Below are 21261 nucleotides of genomic sequence, written 5' to 3'. Positions count from 1 at the left end.
TTGTTTGGGAATTTTACTTGTCAAAAAAAAAAAAAAAAAAAAAAAAAAACAAACAAACAAAAAAAAAACATGTCCTTTATATTTAAATAAATTATCCTGTTTTCCTTCTTTTTTACTACTCCGTACATATTTTAAATAAACCATGTCTCTCTTCCTCTCCCATATCCTTTCATTCTACAATTGGGTACACAATGGATGAGTGTGAGGTTGAGAGAAACGTCCGAGTGTGCTCATACAAAATATTGATGGGTTCTTCAACAAACTATACTACAGTACCAGAATTTTAAGTCTATCAATTATCACTAGTTTACGGAGTAATTATTTAGCAAGCAAATAACTAAATAAGCTGGTGTGCAAGCTGATTAAACATTCAATAACACTGTAATCAAACAAACTGTAGAAGCAAGTACTTATTTTGTATACTGATTAATGAAACATCGTACAATTTAGAATGGTCCGTATAACCAGTATAAATCAACGAAAATTCGACCTTGTAAGAAAACTCCAGTCACGAATAATTTTGAACTAAAGCTAACAAATATAGCTAAACTACAGCTAGACAATATATTTAATGACGACAAATGAACTGCAACCCTGAGAACTCTCAGGTGTATTCCACGCAAAAATCGAATCAATCTCAGCTGTCGGCCCCCAACTTCTTGACAAAACTTAGGCCACGCTCAAAAAAGCAGATTACCTTGGCTGAGGAGGAACTTGGTTCTTCGCAAACCCTAACCACACCACAATACCAGCCGCAAGAATAACCCACCCCGCCACATCATATAAGAAATCATTGGATTTCTTCTTTTTGGTGGCACTCTGAGAAAGGAGAAATATCTATTAACAATTGGAAGATTAACACAGCAACAGTACACATCCAAAAACACAAAAAATTACCTTAGTGGAAGCAGAAGATGAAGCTCCGCCACCCATAGACTGTTGGCGTTGGCTAAACGCTTGTTGCTTGTGGATCTCAGCATGTAGCTCCGGAGCCTAAAGAAACGTTTTGCAATCCCATCAACAACATAATTCACAATAACTACATTATATAACAACCAACATAATACACATACACTTCCGTAGATATGTTCAACTAAATTATGAAAAAATAAGAGCAGAAAGGTACTCCTGTTTACTTTAACCGGTCTTTAATGAGATTACATTATATTTACCAAACCTCATAATTATTCAATCCATATTGAATTAGTTCTATAAATTTAATGATTTAATCCATTTTTCCAATCAGTTCAGATCAAGTAAAGCTGATTCAAGTAAATAGAACACATCCTAAGAAGTAAAGCTGTGAAATTGCAGCATACCCAGCAGCTTTAAGAAACAGGCCACAATATCTCCTAAGCCTGCCAAAACATAACTTCCATTGTACCTTCATGCTTTCCGTACTTTTTCTTAAGGTAGTAAAAACATGATACTACAAAGTCTCCCCACATCACATCAACCATTTTTTTTCACATCAACAGAACAGAAATTCCCAACATTAAAGTGGCCTCCATCTCAATACTCTCATCCTTTTATTCTGCCCCTACCCATTCTCAGCAATGAATTTTACGTTATTACCTTTTTAGTTCTACGTTATTAACCATTCTGATTGCACAACATTTATCAAATAAATGCACAAGACAAATGGCCATTTGTTTCTTAATGAAATATTATGGATTTGAAATTATACATGGATATGGTTTTGTCTTCATTGTGATAAACTTATCATAAAGGCTTCAATTTACAAGCTAAAAGTTCCAGGAGATTACAGAAGATATAGTACTTAAAACAAACGTGACTTTTTTACTAGTTTCTTATAGAAAGATTTTCAATAAATTACATTGAGAGGAAAACAAAAATATTAATTCTCTCACTTTCACTTCTCACTCCTCCTCTTTCTCTCTCCTCTCTCCTCTCTCCTCAAAAACCTGATTCAGAGTTGCCCACACCTCTGCCACCACCACCTCTGCAACCACTTACTCGGCCCACCCTACCCAAATTCACCCTCTTCCTCCTCCTCCACTCTCTCTCTCTCTCTTCCCAAACCAACTCCCAACCACAAGCAGTCTCCCCAAACAATGCAGCCTCCCTTTTGATAACACCATGGCCATGGCCATTTCTGATTTCTAAATCATGATCACACTTTAATCAATGATAAGCCAACACCATGGCCATTTCTGATTTCTAAATCATGAACAAGTTAAGCGCATAATCTATGCATTAACTCTAACCAATGCATTACAAGATACATCCATATATATCTAAATGCCAACAATTATAACATTTTATATACAAAAATCAATAAACCAACGATTGAACACACCCACAAATCCAAACAATCAAATTCCAATTCCAATCAATGCAAATCCCCTAATGATGGAAGTTGGGCTAGGCTTCTGGGTTCGTGGAGGGGTAGGGGAGTCAGGTCTTGCGAAGGGTGGGATAGACAAGTAGTGGTTGATCGGGAAAAGGGTGGTTTTTCGGGCTGTGTTTCAGGCATGTCGGGGAGATTTTTGGGGGTTAGGGGATTCGACGGTGGGTAAGCTGAGTGGCTGGCATGACGGACAGTGGCAGACCCAACATTGTTCATGCTGGGTCACGTGACCTAGGAAGTTTAAGGGTAAAAATTTAATTCATGCAAGAAATAGCACAATGCAGCTTTGTGGTTCAGCGGTAAATTAAATGCTTTGAGTGGAGTCTTTCTTAGGTAGGCAGGGGATCAAATCCCACAACCAACAATTTTTTTACCCCATTTTATATATGCTAGGCCGTTAGACAAATAGACAGTACTCCATATTGTACTATATTGTGTTTTTTTTCAAGGCTACTATATTTTGTTTTTCTTTTGCTTCATTTGATTAGTATTATTGTTTGGGTGTAATTGTTTCTACTTTTTTTTTTTTTTTTTTTTGAGGAAGTAATTGTTTCTACTTTAATCAAAGAATATGCATATTTTTAATTTTTTAAAAAAAACTTTTATACTTTTTGTTTGACTATTTTGTCTTTACTTCACAATTTATATACTAGCCTATTAATTTCTAAAAACAATTTCTTCATTTCATTTTTATGACTGTATATTTTTTTTCATTTTGATTTTTATTACATGTATTTAATAAATTCTTATGCAATGTTCTATAACTCCGAAAATCTGAACCCATAATGTATATTTTTTAATTCGTCGCCACTGCTTTTATCTATTTAATCCTAGCTATGTAGTCCATAATAGTAACCTACTCCGTATATTATACGAGTAATATCAATTAATCTCATTGAAATTGTAACTTGATTTTTAGAATGAAAGGAAAAATACATGTGATATATCAAGTTTTATTAGTCTTAAAATTTATCCTCTTCCTCCACAAAATCGCCCTTCATAAAATCCATTTTTTGGATCGATGGATAACAGTGACCTAGCACCCATAAAATCCTGGATCCGCCACTGATGACGAAAAAGGGGAAGTGCAGTGTGGGTTGGCTAATGGGCGGTGGAGATGGAGTGGTCGGGGAAGAAGAGGGTGGGGCTGGGTTGTCTGAATTTTTTTGTTTTTTTTTTTAATTTTTTTTTTGTTTTTTTAATAATTAAAAAAAATAATGGACCTATTAATAATAGACACGTGACGTATGACTTACAAAAACCGGTCAACAACATATAATGGATCTTTAGATGAAGGTGGAGTATAAAGGTTGGATTTTTGTGAGATTAATGGAATGTTGGATTTTTAATGTCAGACCGCCCAAAGGTTGGATTTGTAATTTTCATTTTTCCTATTAAAAAATTAAAGATTTAACAAAGCCACAACTCAAACACTAATAGGAAGAAAATCATCGTATGGAAAAAAGTCAACTGGACTGGCCTTCTATTAAAAGTAATGTTGAATTGGTGATAGAAGATAAATTCAGCAAGCCTATACGCATGAATGCAAAATTTTGCAGATATTAAAAGAAATTCCAGTAATTCAACCAAGGTCTTAAGAATTAAATGGTACTAATTTATGTCCCTTGATTTTGCACATACTAACTAATCGCTTCACAATCAATAATCCAAGCACTTAAACAAGGTCACATACACTACCTAATCCAAACCATCAAAGATTCTAGTCACGATACATGACATTGGGTTGAAATTTGTAACCTTAATTTGGGTTCAGGTTGGGTTACCTTTACAAGCCCTACTTTTACATAGAATCTTAAACAAGAAATCAAAGTTATTTTTCACCATCAAATATAATACAAAAAATAATTTCAATGAGCAAGATAAGAAAAATGTACCTTTGCAGAAACTTCCAAGGATTTCCTATACAAATCATTATTAGGATCCTAACAAAAAGAAAACATAATCTTTAGTGAAAGAATCTCACAACCAAAATCCAAATTCATAGAAACAAACCCATATCGAGTCAACGATAGTACAATGCTATACCTCATCAACAGCTTGTTGAAAGAAGTCAGCAGCCTTCTCAAAGTAAGGTCGAGCCTCATCAATGTCAGGAACCATAAAAGCATGTGTTGTATGAGCATTTGCCAAACACCACATTGTATCATGTTTTTTAGGATTAATCTCCAAAGCTTCCTCTAACCTCGACACCGCATCTACAATTCACCCAAAATCATCATAAAATTTTTACCCTTTTTTAGGAAAAGACAAAATTTAATCCTTCACAAGAGCTCAAAAAATAAAAATAAATACCAATTAATTCAATAAACTATACAATAAGTTAAAATTCATATTATTTCAAACTGAATTCATAGCTGCATCCTAAATACTCACGAAAAAAGCCCCCAAAATCCCTCAGAAATTAATGAAAAACTGAATTAATTATTTTTTATATATAAAAAAATTCTGAAGTTTAAAAATCAGAAAGAAAATCAAAAAACCTGAAAGCATCTGCTTGGAGTCATCGGGAGTTTGAAATTGAGACAACTCAATCAAAGCTCCACCCCATCTCGTCAAATTCTGTAACAAAAAAATCAAAAACAAAAAACATAAACAAATTCAGCAAAGAATAAAGATCTCAAAAATAAATTACTCGAATAAAATAAAATAAAATAAAAATAAATTGATTGAGATGGGAACAATTGAATACATCAGCATCGAGAGGATTTTTAGTGTAGGCGGCTTCAGCGGATTTGCGAGCATGCTCGAAGAAGAGAAGACGGTCGAAATCACTACCCATATCCATGATTTTGTCTGGTAATGGAGGTTTATTTTCTCTCTCCTGTTTTAGGGTTTGCGACTTTGAAGATTGGAATAAACGAGAAGAGAGAAGAAGAAAGAGGGAAAAACTTTAGGCGTAACTCGCAAAGGGTTTTGTTGAGGGTTTTGGGTTTGGGAATTGGGACTTTGCTTTTGTTTATTTGGACTTGGTTCGTTTGTTACGGTGTATAAAATTGCCTAAATTAGGTTAGTTCCCGTGTACGGTAATCTTTAATAATCTTTATTAAACCATCATTATAATTAGTTTTTATAAATATATATATATATATATATATATATATATATATATATATTTGTGTTAAAGATATGTCAAACCTTTTTTTTATTTTAAGTAATTAAATTTAATTACGAAATATAATTTTGGATAACGATTGGGAGTAGCTTGTATCAATACAACTCGATGCGATTATATTTATCTTTAAAAATATCTTATTAGAGTCATGGCATGCATGTCATACTCCAAATTATGTTCATGTCAATAGTAAAGATGTAATTTGCAATTGTATAAGCAAACATATTTCTCTACATGAGAGTCAACTCTTTTTCTCCTCGAGTCTTGGCATTTAGTCTTCGTTTGCTCAAGGTAGAAAATATTTACCTACAGAAGTGTTTTCTTGAATTTCCATTGTTTAGTTTGGTGTAGAGTAAGAACACAAACATCGGGTTGAAAATCACAATTTCCATATGTCAAAAAAATAATTTCCTTCGGTAAAAATTACCAAAACTACTTATTTATTCTACGCATACCCGAGTTTTAAGAGAGATACTTAACATAAGGATGGTGAGAAACAGAGAAAGATTCAAACAGTCATTACACAATGCAACCAATCATTTAAACAATAACTGATGTTCGACATACAACAATGAGTATGTATGTGACCGCATTTCCAACAACAGGACAGATCTGCATTTCTTCTATATGCATAATTTTCTGAAACTGAAGATAACATGAGTAAATAAGAACTTTTTTTATAACTTTGGGATTCGATTACAATCTGATACAAGACTATTTGTTGAGGCCAAACTGAACTACAGCTGAAACAAGATCAGTTTTAAAATACTTTAACTGTTAAATACAAGACTTGTAACAATGAACTATCTCATCTTTTAACAACTGTGCTAATAGTCAGGAGAATTTACATTCAACAAGTATAACTACTGCTGATGAAGGGTAGGTCTTTTCTCTATTAAGTCGTACTGAAGAACAAAGTTGTCCTGTAAATTGCAAGAAAACACATTAATACTCATTGTTATAACCAAAAATAGATTGTGATTATAAGACAGTACCTTTTTCTTTGTTTCCCATGTACTTGGATCGAAGGAGAGGTAAGACCCTCTCTCGTATGTAGGTGTCTTGACAAGAGGTTCCACACTGGAAAACCTTGATAACCACATCCGGAGCTCTTTATGATAGAACCATCCTCTTCTGCAACTGCAAACACAAGTAGAATTACCTTTCAGCAAAATCAGAAATTCAGGAAACATTGGATGAAAATTTGAAAAGGATACATAGCTTAAAACATGGAAGGGCTAAAGATTAAATGATGTGACACAAGGTCAGTCATTCGGTCAAAGAGCTTACAGTTCATTCGCTGCATATAACTGTGCTTCATCCTTCGGCATGCTGTGAAAAAAAATTGGAAGAAAAAAAAAAAGGCACCATGGAGCAATGAGTTCAAGATGTAAAATCATAACAAAGGCATGACAAAAATAAGACAGCTCCACCTGTAAAAGATGTAGAACAAAGTCTCCATCTGAAACTTCATGAAGTAGAGATGCTGCACCAAAGCAAAAACTCACAATAAGTGAGTAAGTGACATGAGAAGTAGCAGGAATTACGTAATCATAGATTAAAAAATTAAAACCACATATACAACAACAAAAAATAATTTTTTTTGAAAAATCTAAAATATATTTATCAGACGAAACAGATTAATTCATCAGTAAACAAGAATAGCCCATCTCAAATAGCAGCTCACATTTAGGGATGGAGTGGATTCCACATTATAACAATCAGGAGTAACAAACTCTGGATCTCCCTTTACAGGTTTGTCAGACCAAGGGGAGCCAAACGTTTTGTGAAGGTCTTCAGAAGAGTTCAGATTCAAACCCAGCATTGTCAGGTCCATTCCCAGAGCAAGGGACGACAGATCAAGATCAGTCATCCTTACGATTTTCAACAAACCCAGCAATCCATATTTATCAGCCGCAGCTTGTGTAGCCTGATTAGACTTGATTCCCTGATCTCGAAACGTCGTGTCTGTCGTTGACATCTGCCGTAGATGGAACTGGGATGGACTTTGCTGTTGATATTGCTGCATTTTTTGGTCATATGAAGGCACACCGGACATTGCAGCTAAGTTGTTCATAGATCTCATACTATTATCTGGAGGCCCGTTGCCCTGACAGAAATATTGAGACAAAGCACATTTGTCACTTTGTCAGATTGGGTGGAAAATCTCATCTGCAAAATCATTGAGTAAATTCTTTTCCCACTAGAACTTTTCCTTACAAAAATAAAATCATTGAGTGTATTCTTTTCCCACTAGATCTTTTCCTTACCCAAAAAAAAAAAAAAAAAAAAAAAAAAAAACTATTCCCTCCGTTTTGAAAATCTTGCTCCACTTTCCTTTTTCGTCCGTTTTTAAATACTTGCTTCATTTCCTTATTTGAAAAGTTTTTACAATATTAACTAATTTCTATTACTTAATAGACCCACCATGATAATTTTTTTATTATTTTCATATTTTATCTCCTCTAATTCTCTCCACTACTTTAGCTTTTTACAATTTTTTATTCTTTCACCTAACCTACTACCTTCATATTTTATTACTTTCTCCAATTTCTCCTAAAACTCCGCGCATGGAGAAATGGAGCAAGTATTTTAAAAACGGAGGGAGTAATACGTATTATAACATTTATACAAGTTTCTCCTACACCCTTTGTACCCCTCAAATAAAGCAATCCTCTAAAACAAACACGCCCATAGTTTTAAAAAGGAAATCATCAAGACTTATTTTCCATGATACTACTAGGTGAATCAACAATAACATCCCACGTTTTGCTTCAAATCATTGACTATCCCATCTACTATTCTAGTGTTCTTATGGTACCAACCTATAAATCTGTAACCATAACCACTATTGGCAATATGTTATCTACCTCATTAAATTTCACTAATATTTCTTTTTTTTTTTTGAGGGAAAAAATTTAGCAATAATTAACAATACGTGTCTTGATCAGAGAAGATAAATGTTCCCTCCATTATTATTATTATTAATTTTCCATAATGATTTTCTCGTCTCGCATAATTTGACTATCAATATCTCTAAGTAAAAATTATAAAAAGTTGACATAAAAATTATATATTGACATTTGAGACAAATCACATAACAACATTTGAATTAGTAAGACTGTAAGAGAGTATGGTTAAAGTGAGAACTGTAAGTAGTACAGAAGTCTGTGGAAATACTAAGGGAAAACATTTGAGGGAATACAAATCTTAAAATCATTAAATCTGCAATCTGAATTAACTTATGAAATCTAAGCAAGTGCCTTCAAGTACCTTCCAAGACACTTTAATGAGGTACAAGATGAAACAATAAGAACAGTAAGGAAATAATTTAGTATCTGACAACTTTGTGAGCAAGATACAGATTCTAGGGTGAAAACTAGTCTAGCAATGAAGTCTTTAATGCAACCAACAAGCAAACCTGTATATGATATGTCGAATTTGAAGATGAAAACATATCTGATCCGTGCAAATGCTGAAGGCCTTGATTATTTACAGTCACAAAAGAGTCGCTGCCACCACTGACTGACGGCATATGTTGTTGATGCTGCTGTGGGCGAGGTGATGGGTATGAACCACCCACGGTGAACCCAGAAGATCTTCCCATCTGGATATTACACCTTATGAGTGCAAGAAAAACTTATTAGGCAAAAAAAAGAGCCATTAAATCGTTCACAAGATACATACTGAGAAATGCTGATTTTGCATCATAGACACACTGCTATCACGAAGTTGATCTTTTTGATGAAAGTCCATGCCGTACTCAGAATTTTTTCCTGAAAAGAGTATTACCTTAATAAGATGTACAAAAAAGAGGTAATAATAATAATAATAATATTGGATTACAGACAACAGTTGCCAACACAATCACAGTTTCTGATAGCCTATAAACAAGCTTATCCTTTTTTTTTTTTTTCTTTGAGGAAAAGCTTATCTTTAGCTTCCAGGTAATAATAATAGTATTGGACTCGTTTCTTTGAATAAGGCATGATTCAACTTTGACTTTTGGAGGACTGGGTGCGGTGGCAGTGACATTATTCAACAAGGAACTAAAAATTTACACCAAATAAATGATTTTTAACTTCTATAGTTCGACGCTTTGTTTGTTTCAAAACCCAATACAACAAATTAACTTTTTGTACAAAACTGGCATTCCAAGAAACGAGTCCAATACTACTAATTGCATTCTCCAGCTCTAGGCTATGTCAACTCTTTAAAATGACAAAGATGCTAAAGAACACTTTTTAAGTGGACAAGGAAAAGAAACGGACAAAGGATACAATCCTTTTCAGTCCTTTCAGCACAAATAAAATTAAATACTAACCTTTTTGTCCCGGTAAAGCAGGAAAATCTTCACTCTGGATGCTAAATTCATGGTTCTGTTGACTTGCCGGACCACCAATACCTTGTTTTCTAATCGATCCTGTAATTATTTCTTGCAAGTCAAGCCAAATACCAAGCAAGAGCCAGAAATAACTTTCAAGACTCTCAGATTACCTATTTGTCCATGAGCCCCTCCAGCAGAATTAGGTCGACTTGTTAGCAGAGGAAAATCTTCCACGCCAAAAGGCGAGTTACTATTGTTGTTCACTTCATTCAGCATTCCCATCGAGCTCAAATTATTAACAGCTTGGGCATGATTTTGAGATAAAGGACCTCCACCAGAAGCATAGGAGTTTCCAAGCATGGACATTACATGTGGCGATGCTGAAAGCAGATATGACTATTTTAATACCAATGCCAAATATACACAGCACTTAATGTAGATCCATTAACTATGATCCCCTAACTAAAGGAAAAATATTAGGGCTTGGAAGTGTTCGTGTTGATCTTATACTGCATTATATTGCATTAGAGTTTTGGACCCAAAATAATTGAGGCTCTAATGAGACTCCATCACAAAACCAATGTCAAAGAATATAGTATATAATAACTCACCAGCTTCAGCAAGTGTCAGCTAGAGGCCATCTATAACATCTATACCAGACATTCTTGTTTATATTACAAATGTATACAGCCAACAGAGCTCATCAATGTGTTTGCTTTTGTGACAACAAAAATATCATTAATACATTGGTAAGATCAATGCCCTCGATTTTTCATTAGTTCAAAAGGTATTTAAATTATCTCAATGGTTCAAAAACCAAAACTTTCCTCGAGCCTCTAAAAACCATGCAAATATTTGTTCAATCGTTTCAAAAAGGTACTATAGTTTGCCTCTATGATCAAAACGTAGATCTAATGGTGAAGCACATTATCATAAACAACTTTACAAAAATATCATCAGTAAGGACAAAACTTATTAACTAATAGAACTGAGAGCCCTTTTTCAAGAGATGTCACTGTCACCAAAGTAACCTATATTCCAATGATACTAAGGATACATGACAGAATGTGACCAAGAAGACTAAAGCAAAAAGTGAGCTTGACTAAATATCAACTGGCAGTGTTGTGAATGCTTTCTTGATAAATCAGAACTTTAAATATTTATTATACCTTGTTGTTGAAGTCCACTATTCATTAATCTATTTGATCCTTGTAAACCTAAACTTCCAGAGCCGCTATTGGAACTCAAATTTAGACGAGATGCAAGACCAGGCATAGATAAAGTCCCACCAGAACTCCTACCAATGTAGCCAGATCCAGAGCCAGCCACATTTCCCATTGAAGTTGTTATTTGAGAACCTGCATTTCCCAGAAAAGGTGATACCCCAATGCCTGGAACACCACCACGGTTACCAATGGAAGCAGATGTTGGAAGTACCCCAGGAATCGAACCACCAACAGCATTTGTGCTACTATTATACACAGGACTTCCGATAACATTCATACCTCCTCTATTTGTAACTCCAGAATGGCCATGTGAGCTAACATGAGGAATCTGCATTGAGTAGTGACCATTACATTTCAAAACTCTCACTTCTAAGTTAAAGCAATCTTTTAGTTGGTTCGAATAACAGATGGTTCAGCTTTAAAAAAAATATAAGAATACCTGAGAAAGACCCATAGGTAGATTATTAGACCCAAACCGTCCAGTAAGGAGGTTTCCAGTAGATTGTTGCATACTGCCTGGAGGTACATTTATTGTTTGATTCCTTGATGGAAGCGTACCAGCCATGTTAGGAACATTGTAGCTACCATGCATGTTGTGAAGCCCTTGAAGTGTTCCTGCAAGAAAAAACAATCCAATTGAACACATGAAGGCATGAACTGGGAAGAAACTCAAAAGCAAGAAACTCGAAAGCTTTATTTACCAGTGTGATGAAAACCAGGGGAGCCAGCACCAGACTGGACAGAATAAGGTGAAGGAAAAGATCTTCCAGTGATATCTGGAATGTTTGAAGGTGATCCGTTCATAGATGACTGCAAATAGAACAATGCTACATTTTAACACCCCCGTAAATCAGGAAGAAGCTCACCAGGATAAGCAACAATACCAATCACCCAAATAACAAACTTCCTTGCCCACTGAGTGGGGTTGGACACAATCTACAGGGATTTATCGGCATTATTGCCATAAAAAGGGATTCAACAGAGAATGCTCCACTTAATCACAAACTCAAATTTCATGCTGGAAATAGACATCCTAAAACATAAACATCTTAAAATAAACCTACTAAGGACGGGTATATCTATGTTATGATAAACATAATCTACATGAAATTAATTAAATCATGAGATGCCCTTCTTGTACAAAAAAAGGAAATACAAAATGCATGCGACCCCATTGTCTAATTACTCTCGTGCATCATTCATCTCCCTTTCCCTTAATCAAAAATTTTAAGTTTCTTATAGCTCAGTACCTATGATGCCAGGTCCCAGGGCCTACAATCAAACTAAGCAATTCCAGTGCAAAGAAAAATTAAAGACAATCTACATACAATTTAAGAGGCAAGTCACCATAACCTAAATTTTTTTAAGCACAGCACAATGTCAAACAATAAATTTTATTTAATACATACATTCAGCAAACCTGACACTGTGAAATTTTATGTCATACAGGAAGCATTCCCAGCCTAGCAGCAATATCTCCTCGTTCAGTCTATTGCCAGTGAGAAAAAACTGGTTTCCACTTTCCAGATGCCTTTTCCCACAGTAAGATCTATGATGTCATAAAGGAAATAAACTAATGTATAATAGCCCATAGATCAGAGAAAGATAGATTAAAACAAAAGAGCAACCATGTTTAAGCAATCACATATTTTACAACATCAGAATCTTATTGCGCAGATGGTCTCAAGACTCTCAACAGTTTAAAATGTCTATAACTCTAAACCAGAAAACTTGAACATTCCAAAAAAAAAAAAAAAAAAAAATCACAACAACCCAACATGAATCCCATTGCGCAGATGGTCTCAAAATCTTAGTATGTCCACAACCCAGCTCCCAATCACTTGTATCGAATAATACATTGATAAGTGACATAGAAAAGAAAGACAGCAGCAACAACAACAATCACAACAACCCAACATGAATCCTAATGTAACTTTGCAAGTAGTCTCAAATGTTCAAATACTCCACAACTGTACCTCTTAAAATTTCAACAATAAGCAAACCAAACAACCATGTATCAATGAAGTTACATTGGTATTAAAACATTACATCTAGACTATAAAAAAAACTAATAAAATTCAACATTCTAGCGCAAATGTGAGCAAAATTCTAGATAGAAAACACAGTCCCATACTACATAACCACATCTGTAGCCCAACTATTACAAAACAAAAAACTAGTTGAGGAAAAAATTCCCATTTCTAGTGCTTCATGATCCATAAATAACATTAAGTTTGAAATTCCACAACCCCATTAATATTCATATCATAAAATTCTTATAAAATACTAAAAGATCATTTAGCTACCAACGAATTGTATGATAAAGAACGAATAATCGAACCAAAAAAAAAACCCAGTTGAAGAATAACGACCTAAAATTTAAGAACAAAGGGAAAATCGAAAATTTTCAAAAACCCAGAAATCAAAACACCAAAACAACAAGTATAAATGCAATAAAACCCCAGAAAATCCAATACAAATTACAGAACAAAAATACAAGAATTATGCAAAATTTAGGTAAATAAACAAAGAATTAGAGCGTTGATGTAAACCTGGAAATCGGAGGAGAGAGAATCGAAAAATGGTGGAGGAGTTGGGAGAGTTGCGAGAGAAGCAGAAGGGTGGTTTTGGGAGGGAGGGTCAAAGAACATTTGACTAGAACAGTTTGTGAATGTATGAAGAAGGTGTGGGCCTATTGGTATAATTGTGTAGATAGTGATGACCGGTAGATGGAACTTGGAATATGAACCTACTCTCTATATCAAGGTTTCTATGAGAGATGCATTGAGGTGGGATGGGGTTGGTTTTTTGGACGCATTCACGGCTCGATAAGAATGGAGGGATCGAGTATCAACTGGTTTTGTGTGCGACATGTCACATGATATTTAGATGTGGTCACTTTTGAATAACTTTATATTTGCTCATTTGAATAAGATAACTCCATTTGTTTCAAGTAACCTCAATTTTATAATTCCGTACATTATATAGAATTAATCCTCCGTTCAAGTAACTCTATTTGAACGTAAGCTTAGTCTACATTGGCCATTAATCAATTGATTGTCTTATATGTGAAGTGATCACACCGTCAACTAATGATGTGGTTGACCACATATAAGAATTTGTGATCGTTTGTCTATAGTGATTGAGTACATTGAATTCCTAAATTAAAGATTTTTGGTATGTTGTTGATGAATCTTAAATGTGTTGGTTGTTTAAGACCATTATATTAAAGAATAATGGGTATTTAAGAATTTTAAATGGTTTGAAGTTGGGCAACATAGATCAAAATGACAAATATATGCGTATAAATCAAGAACTTTGGGGTTTGGACTCAGAGAGTTATTGCGTGATAAGAATGTGCCGTTATCACGTATTGTTGTGTCATTTCGATTACACTTTTTTTTGTAAGAATTTTGGTGTGAAATTCATGTTTTATGTGGATGTCAATATTTGACTTTTGTGTCGTTGTAAGAATGTAAGTATAACTATGACTTTTACTATAACTTTTAAAAGAAAATAGATAATTCATATTTTCATAGATTGAAGAGGCACAAAGATAAGGCAAAATAATCACAACTGATTTATAAAGTTCAATGTATGATTCTACTAAAAATGATAGTGTACGAATTGATGGTAACACCTTCACCTCCTAATTAAAGGTGCAAGGTATTGTTATCATTAGGGGTCAAGGGGTAATATTGATGATACCTTGTAGCTAGACTTTTGTAGGTTGAGCCTTGAGAGCGGACGACCAAGAGAACCTTGGTTTCTCATTCAACCATCTGATTAAAATAATAAAAAAAAATGCACCCTATAAGAAAGAAATGAGCAAGCTCTCGAAAACAAGATAAGTGTGCAGATATATCCATTTGTTCAAGCACTAAGATTAAAATATCAAAGATGGGTGGACTAATAGAACTTGTTCATTTCTTCCATGGATTACACCATATATATACCCTTTTTTTTAACATAACTAGTAGATATATAGATTAAAAGGCTATAGCCTTAATATTTACAATGAACATCCCATAATAAGTACAATGAAGATCGATATTGCAGCAAAAAAACGCCTATGCAACAGGCTATAATTACATCCGAGTTAAAGCTAAAACAAGGAGCTATATGTACAACAGTAGTGAACCCAAAAACATCCAGCCACCAAGAAATTAAACTAACAGTTATTTTCAACCATACTTCCAACCCAAAAGCTATAGACATCCAAGACTAAGAGAAGAACACCCACATGACTAGTGATCAGCTGCTGCCTTTGCAACACGCTCCTTTTCTGATTCATACAATTCAGAAACGCAATCAGGAACCAAGTAGTGAGTTTTGTATCCAACCGCCATCTCTCTTCCAAAAACAGCAAGGCGATGAGCTAATTCATTAGCCTCTCTTGGGATATGAGTCACCACAGCCACTTTAAACTTGGAAAGAACAGTAGCAACATCACATATTGCTGCAGCTAACTCGTGGTGAGGATTAGGTCCTGCTGACATGAGCATATCCCTAAGCACCTTGGTGTCAGTTTCCACGATCACTTTCTTAACCCTTAGATCTTCAGCAATCGAGAGACTGTCATTCAAGGCATACAACTCAGTAAGAAGGGGACAGATAGCATCGTATTTGCAGGAAAAGCCCACATACCAAGAACCATCAGACCTTCTAATGACACCCCCTCCAGAAGAGACAACTGAGTTGAGCCAAGAACCATCAGTATTTATTTTAAAATAGCCATCCCTAGGCGCTTCCCAAATTATGGCAGAGGAACTTGACTCATTGTTTTTCCTTTTGCTATTCACCTGTAACAAGGAGCTAGAAATCTTATAATCAAAATAGAACATAGTAAAAAGAGAAATCGGACCAATTTGTTTATTCTCAAAAATGGTATTGTTTCTATGTAACCAAAGGTGCCACAAAGCAGTACCAAAAATCAGTTTCCATTTCCTATCCAAACTTAGATTATAATTAATCCAAATCTTCCAAGTCGAATTTTTAAAAATATTAAAATCAAAATTTTTTGGAAGATAAACTTTTCCAAAGATATCATTCCATAAGATAGAAGAAGCAAAACAATCTCTACAGATATGCATGTGAGATTCTGAGAAAAGATTGCATCTTAAACATATAGGAGAAATTAGAGGCATATAACTCGCCAAAGTTTCAGCCACTGGCAAAATCGAATGAGCACAATTCCACAAAAACATTCTATATTTAAAAGGAATCTGAATTTTCCATAAACTTTCCCAGTAATTTAAATTAGAAGAAGCTAAACACTTCCCTTTTAGAAGAAAATGGTAAGTTGATCTAATATTAAAAATATCATCCTTGCTCAAATCCCATGTGATGAAATCCTCTAGGTTTGCAAACCTTGATAAAGGAGTGGCCTTGATCATATTGAGAATATGTTGTGGAAGAAGATGTTCTATATCATTCAAGTACCAAGCTTTATCCCTGATTATATTAGACACCTTCCAATTGATCATGTGAGGAGGGATATCACAAATCATGATATCTTTCAAGGGAGCATTACCTAACCAATGATGGTGCCATAGAGAGGTAGAAGACCCATTACCAATCCCCACCCTTAAACCCGAAGCAAGTAATTCCTTCCCTTTCAAAATGTCTTTCCAAATTTGAGAATTAGAAGAACTAACATGACAATCAAATAAACCTGCTTTCTTGAGATATTTTTCATTGAAAATCCTAACCCAAAGTTTTTCAGGTTTTGTAAGTATAGTCCATCCTAATTTAGCCATAAAAGCTATATTCCACAATTTTAATCTCCTCATCCCTAAACCCCCTATTTCCATAGGCTTAGTAACATGATTCCAGGCTATTCTTGTTGAATATCTAGTTTTATCAACCTTATTTCACAAAAATTTTCGACAATTCCTTTCAATATCATCACAAATAGCAATCGGAAGAATACTAGTTTGCATTAAATAGATAGGAAAAGAGGAGAGAACAGATTTAACCAAGGTACATCTCCCTGCCATATTCAATAATCTGGATTGCCATCCTTTAATCTGATTAAAAGTTTTATCAAGCAAACCAAAATAATCACTTTTTTTTTTTAATTTGTTAGGGTGAATTTCAACTCCTAAATATTTACCAAAAGAAGTAGTGGAGGTGAAACTAAATTCAGTGATCAAATCCTTTCTTATATTATGATTCATTTTCCTTGGAAATATAACAGTTGATTTATTCTGATTAACTCTTAAACCAGATATATCTCTAAAATCCTGCAAAACTTGCATAATTAGTTGAATATTACTTTTTGAGGCTTGTCCAAAAAGGAAAACATCATCCGCATAAAAAATATGAGACAAAGAAATTGATTTTGTAACCTTTAATGGCTTCAAAAGTTTCTGTTTAACTTTGTTTTCTATCATCAAAGAAATCCTTTCAAGGCATAAAACAAAAATGTAAGAAGACATGGGATCACCTTGTCTAATACCTCGCGAAGGAGTAAACTCCCTAGTTATTTCTCCATTCCAAAGGACTGAAATTTGAAGAGAAGTGATACAGTACATGATCAAATTGACAAAATTCATGGGAAAATTAAAACCAATTAGGGTTTCTTCAATAAAATTCCATTCCAAGCTATCATAAGCCTTTGTTAGGTCAAGCTTAAGAGCCATAATATTTTTCCCAATTTTAGCCTTATGAAAAATATGAGACATTTCTTTAATTATGATCACATTATCCTCATTTCCCCTACCTTGAATGAAACTGGATTGTAAGGGACTAATCAAATTATCCAAAAAAGATCGAAGTTTACAAGAAATTAACTTAGTTATCAACTTATAAACTGTATTACACAATCATATTGGTCTAAATTGAGTCAAATTAATCGGATTATCAGTCTTAGGGATTAAAGAAATATAATATTTATTGATATCCGGATTAAAAGAACCCTTAGTAAAACTATCAACACATAATTTGTGAAGAATATGACTCAAAGAATCCCAATTTGCTTGAAAAAATCTCGGTTGAACTCCATCAGGACCCGGACATTTCATGGGTTCCATGCTAAATAAACAATTTTTAACCTCAACCATACATGGGATATAATTAGCTAAAGACCTATTATCATCAACAGATATACGATTAGAGGGATGAAAAGAACCAGAACCACCTCTATTCCTAATTTTAGATTGAAAAATATTTTTATAAAAGTCAGTAGCCATATCTTTTAAAATTGAATCATTAGTGATCCAATTATCATTCGAATCCTTAAGACACAAAATCTTTCCTCTACTTTTTTTAATTTTGGCCAAAATATGGAAGTATTTAGTATTTAAATCACCATGTTTTCGCCAATTAATCCCTGCTTTTTGAGCCCATATTATTCTCTCTTTATCATATATATCTTTTAATTCCTTTAATAAATCTTTCTCCAAATTCATAAAAAAAACCGAGTTTTTAGTTGCCAAAAATTTCTGGATACCTCCTATTCTAGCCAAAAGTCTATCTTTTTTGTATTTAAGATTTCCAAAAAATATTATGATTCCAATTTTTTATCTTACTGTGAAAATTCGACATACCTAAAACATAATCATCACAAGGTTCCATCCAATTACTAATAATCATCACAAGGTTCCATCCATATATATACCTTTGAACACAAAATATATTACTTTTTACATAATGAATTTGTTTTGTTGTTCACTGTTGGAAATAAAGAAAGGGAATTCAAAGGTTAGATATGAGTGGCATTGCCCAACTCGCCCGACTGGGCGCGAGAAGATTCGTAAAGTCCGGAGTTCTGCTGCTCAACCGGGCGCGAGAAGATGCCTGCAAAAAGGGAGTGTCTACCCGACCGGGCGCAAGAGCAACCTAAGTTATAGCTGGGTGCTCGTCCGATCAGGTGAGCTCCGCCCGATCGGGCGCGAATTTGTCGGTTGGACTCCAACGGTTCCCTTGGATTCCTTTTCTTGATTAATTTCTTGTAACCCCCCATTTAAGAGGTTGATTATAGTGTTTTAATCACCATGATTATTCTGATATTATTTTCCTATTGATTAAAAAGATTCCTCCTTGGTCTTCCATGTTCTTCAATCCTCATAATAAATTGGAGGTCAATTTTCTGATTATACAAACAAGAAATGCATATCGAACACAAGCTAACGCACATACTCAATATTGGACATAAGTTACTTGACTCTAACCTTCCACCCAAAAGTGCCTTTGAGTAGAAGTGGTGTGTAAAGTTTAGGGATCGTGTCGACGAATACATGCAATTGAGCACCCCGGCTGCGTCAGAATTTCGTTTTTAAGCCAGTGAAATTGCTTCACAACACAACCTACTCTTCCTATTTTGTAGGATCATCTTTTCGATTTTACGTGTTACTTTTTATACTACTTGCTCTAGATTTCTCATTTATTTACAACATCCATGATAGATTCGTCTGAATCATGCAAATTTATGTACTTTTAGTTCTTGTTTCTTTGTATATAGCAATGTTTATGAAAATATTAAAAAGTAGATTACACTATATCAGCAAGATTGATGCAATTTTAGGGTCTGTTCTTTTCAGCTTACTTTCAGTTCACTCAACTCCAATCAGTTTAGTTCAATTTCTAATTTTCTTCTCTCATAAATAATTCACTTCACTTTAGTTCATTTCAGTTCCAATTAGTTCAGTTCAGTGAATCACAACAGGCCCTTAGTAAGTTCTTCAAACATATTCAATTTACATGATGTGTGACAATGTGAGTATAATAGTTTATACACTAGATCTCCAAGATTGATGCCATCTTAGTAAGTTAATATAAGACCATTTTTTAAATGGATATTAATAAAATTGTATAATAGCTAGACACCAAAAATTTCGGCTAAGGGCCTGTTATGATTATTTAATTGAATTGTTTATGAGAGAAGAAAATTAAAAACTGAATTGAAATTAAGCTAAAAAGAACAGGCCCTAAGTTGTTTAAAAAAAAAATGCTAATAGAATAAATTTTTCCCTTTGAAGATAATGAATTTGTACTTTGTACAACATTTACAAAAAGAATTTATTCGTGATAGGTCGTGATCTATTTTTATGTGAGATCATCTAACCGAACACTTGTATTGTTCGTTGACAAGGGTTAAATCGGTCGCTACAATCTAACTCTCAATCAAACAATACTTATACGAACACCCTATAACCAAGTACAATGGCAAATAAAGGTTCGGTCCACGAGGAACGAGAGTAATTGCAAATCAATCTTAAACCTAAGCTAGTTCGAAATCAAAAATGGTGTTCTAAAATAATACTAATAAGACGGAATAAATCAATAAACTAAGACACTAGGGAGAACGGGAATCCGCCTAACCATTGGCAACTAAGCAACAAGGAATCACAAAGACAAACGGGATATGCAAAGACTATAAGTCTGATCAATATCATGTGATAGGAAGACAACGAGCAATACTAAGCTTGGATTTCTCATGCACTTAACATTACTCGACACATAATCAAACCACATTCAATAATGAAATACTCAATTCACAATCTCTTGTTCAAATCAAGAATATCATGCAATCAAATTCAAGATTCTAGGTTAGCTACTCCTATTATAATGAATTAACATGCAATCGCATATAATCAATTTAATCACAATCCGTTTATCAAAATCAATCCTCAATTACATAGATTACCTAGGCCGGGTTTCATCCCGAAACCCTAGCTAGGAGACTACTCACACATATTCATAATCAAAGCAATAATGAATTCCAAAAGCATAATAGATATAAACATGAATTCTGATTAAGGAATAATAAAGCTTGATTAATAAACAAGAATGAATAATACCAATTGTATTGATGCGAATCAATGGAAAAGTTCAGAACTTTGATATCCGTCGTCAATGAATAATACAAAGAATCTTCGCAAATCTTGCTTCAAATCAATCCAAGAAAACTAAAATCTCTAGAACTTGGTAGGCCGGATCGGTCGGTGGGATAATCCTACAAATTTGTCCAAAAAGGACGGGTTATTAAAAACAATACCCATGGTGTCCACCGTGGGTGGAACCATGGATGAGGATGCATCGTCCCGACCCGGTCTCCTAGTCGATGTCTTTGTTCTAGGCATGTTTGATTCAAGAAATTAAGCACAATATACCAATTAACAAGCAAGAAACTATCCTAGCATGCAATGTACTACCCTAACACTACTAGTTCACCCAAACTTGCAACAATAAAGCACAATTC

The 21261-nt window shown here is 34.2% G+C and overlaps 2 protein-coding genes across 5 annotated transcripts; both read right to left on the bottom strand.

Annotated features, from left to right (window-relative positions):
* Nucleotides 1-382: 382 nt before the first annotated feature.
* Nucleotides 383-5337, bottom strand: LOC110681928 (mitochondrial import receptor subunit TOM20-like). The gene is made up of 6 exons (XM_021858103.1): nucleotides 5082-5337; nucleotides 4873-4951; nucleotides 4418-4587; nucleotides 4267-4314; nucleotides 898-993; nucleotides 383-819 (listed from the first exon to the last, which is right to left on the bottom strand). The coding sequence occupies exons 1-6, from the start codon at nucleotides 5175-5177 to the stop codon at nucleotides 694-696; spliced, it is 615 nt and encodes a 204-aa protein (XP_021713795.1). The 5' UTR covers nucleotides 5178-5337; the 3' UTR covers nucleotides 383-693.
* Nucleotides 5338-6161: 824 nt separating this feature from the next.
* Nucleotides 6162-13808, bottom strand: LOC110681926 (probable NOT transcription complex subunit VIP2). 4 transcript variants are annotated; one of them, XM_021858101.1, is made up of 14 exons: nucleotides 13610-13730; nucleotides 12467-12606; nucleotides 11759-11867; nucleotides 11497-11672; nucleotides 11001-11385; nucleotides 10002-10211; nucleotides 9829-9927; nucleotides 9192-9280; nucleotides 8926-9111; nucleotides 7192-7614; nucleotides 6938-6990; nucleotides 6795-6836; nucleotides 6500-6644; nucleotides 6368-6427 (listed from the first exon to the last, which is right to left on the bottom strand). In XM_021858101.1, exons 3-14 carry the CDS (start codon nucleotides 11859-11861, stop codon nucleotides 6368-6370), a joined length of 1971 nt encoding a protein of 656 aa, XP_021713793.1. In that variant the 5' UTR covers nucleotides 11862-11867; nucleotides 12467-12606; nucleotides 13610-13730. The 4 variants fall into 4 exon arrangements, with proteins under 4 accessions (XP_021713791.1, XP_021713793.1, XP_021713794.1 ...); XM_021858102.1 differs by having other exon boundaries at nucleotides 12478-12606; XM_021858100.1 differs by having other exon boundaries at nucleotides 12505-12606.
* Between the last annotated feature and the right edge of the window lie 7453 nt (nucleotides 13809-21261).

Source organism: Chenopodium quinoa, unplaced genomic scaffold (assembly GCF_001683475.1).
Source record: "Chenopodium quinoa cultivar QQ74 unplaced genomic scaffold, ASM168347v1, whole genome shotgun sequence".
NCBI classification, from domain to species: Eukaryota; Viridiplantae; Streptophyta; class Magnoliopsida; order Caryophyllales; family Amaranthaceae; genus Chenopodium; species Chenopodium quinoa.
Note: the sequence above shows the minus strand (reverse complement) of the source record. Positions and strands in the feature narration are given on the sequence as shown.

What these genes read in the sequence shown, in the direction of transcription:
- LOC110681928 (XM_021858103.1), bottom strand. Translation starts at nt 5,177, where the DNA reads ATGGATATGGGTAGTGATTTCGACCGTCTTCTCTTCTTCGAGCATGCT. An exon ending in CTCCAAGCAGATGCTTTCAG is followed by an intron (nt 4,588 to 4,872) that starts GTTTTTTGATTT and finishes GGTGAATTGTAG; the next exon opens with ATGCGGTGTCGAGGTTAGAG. An exon ending in CCTTGGAAGTTTCTGCAAAG is followed by an intron (nt 994 to 4,266) that starts GTACATTTTTCT and finishes ACGTTTCTTTAG; the next exon opens with GCTCCGGAGCTACATGCTGA.
- LOC110681926 (XM_021858099.1), bottom strand. Translation starts at nt 13,708, where the DNA reads ATGTTCTTTGACCCTCCCTCCCAAAACCACCCTTCTGCTTCTCTCGCA. An exon ending in TAGTGGACTTCAACAACAAG is followed by an intron (nt 10,212 to 11,000) that starts GTATAATAAATA and finishes ATCTGCTTTCAG; the next exon opens with CATCGCCACATGTAATGTCC. An exon ending in AGGGGCTCATGGACAAATAG is followed by an intron (nt 9,928 to 10,001) that starts GTAATCTGAGAG and finishes AAATAATTACAG; the next exon opens with GATCGATTAGAAAACAAGGT.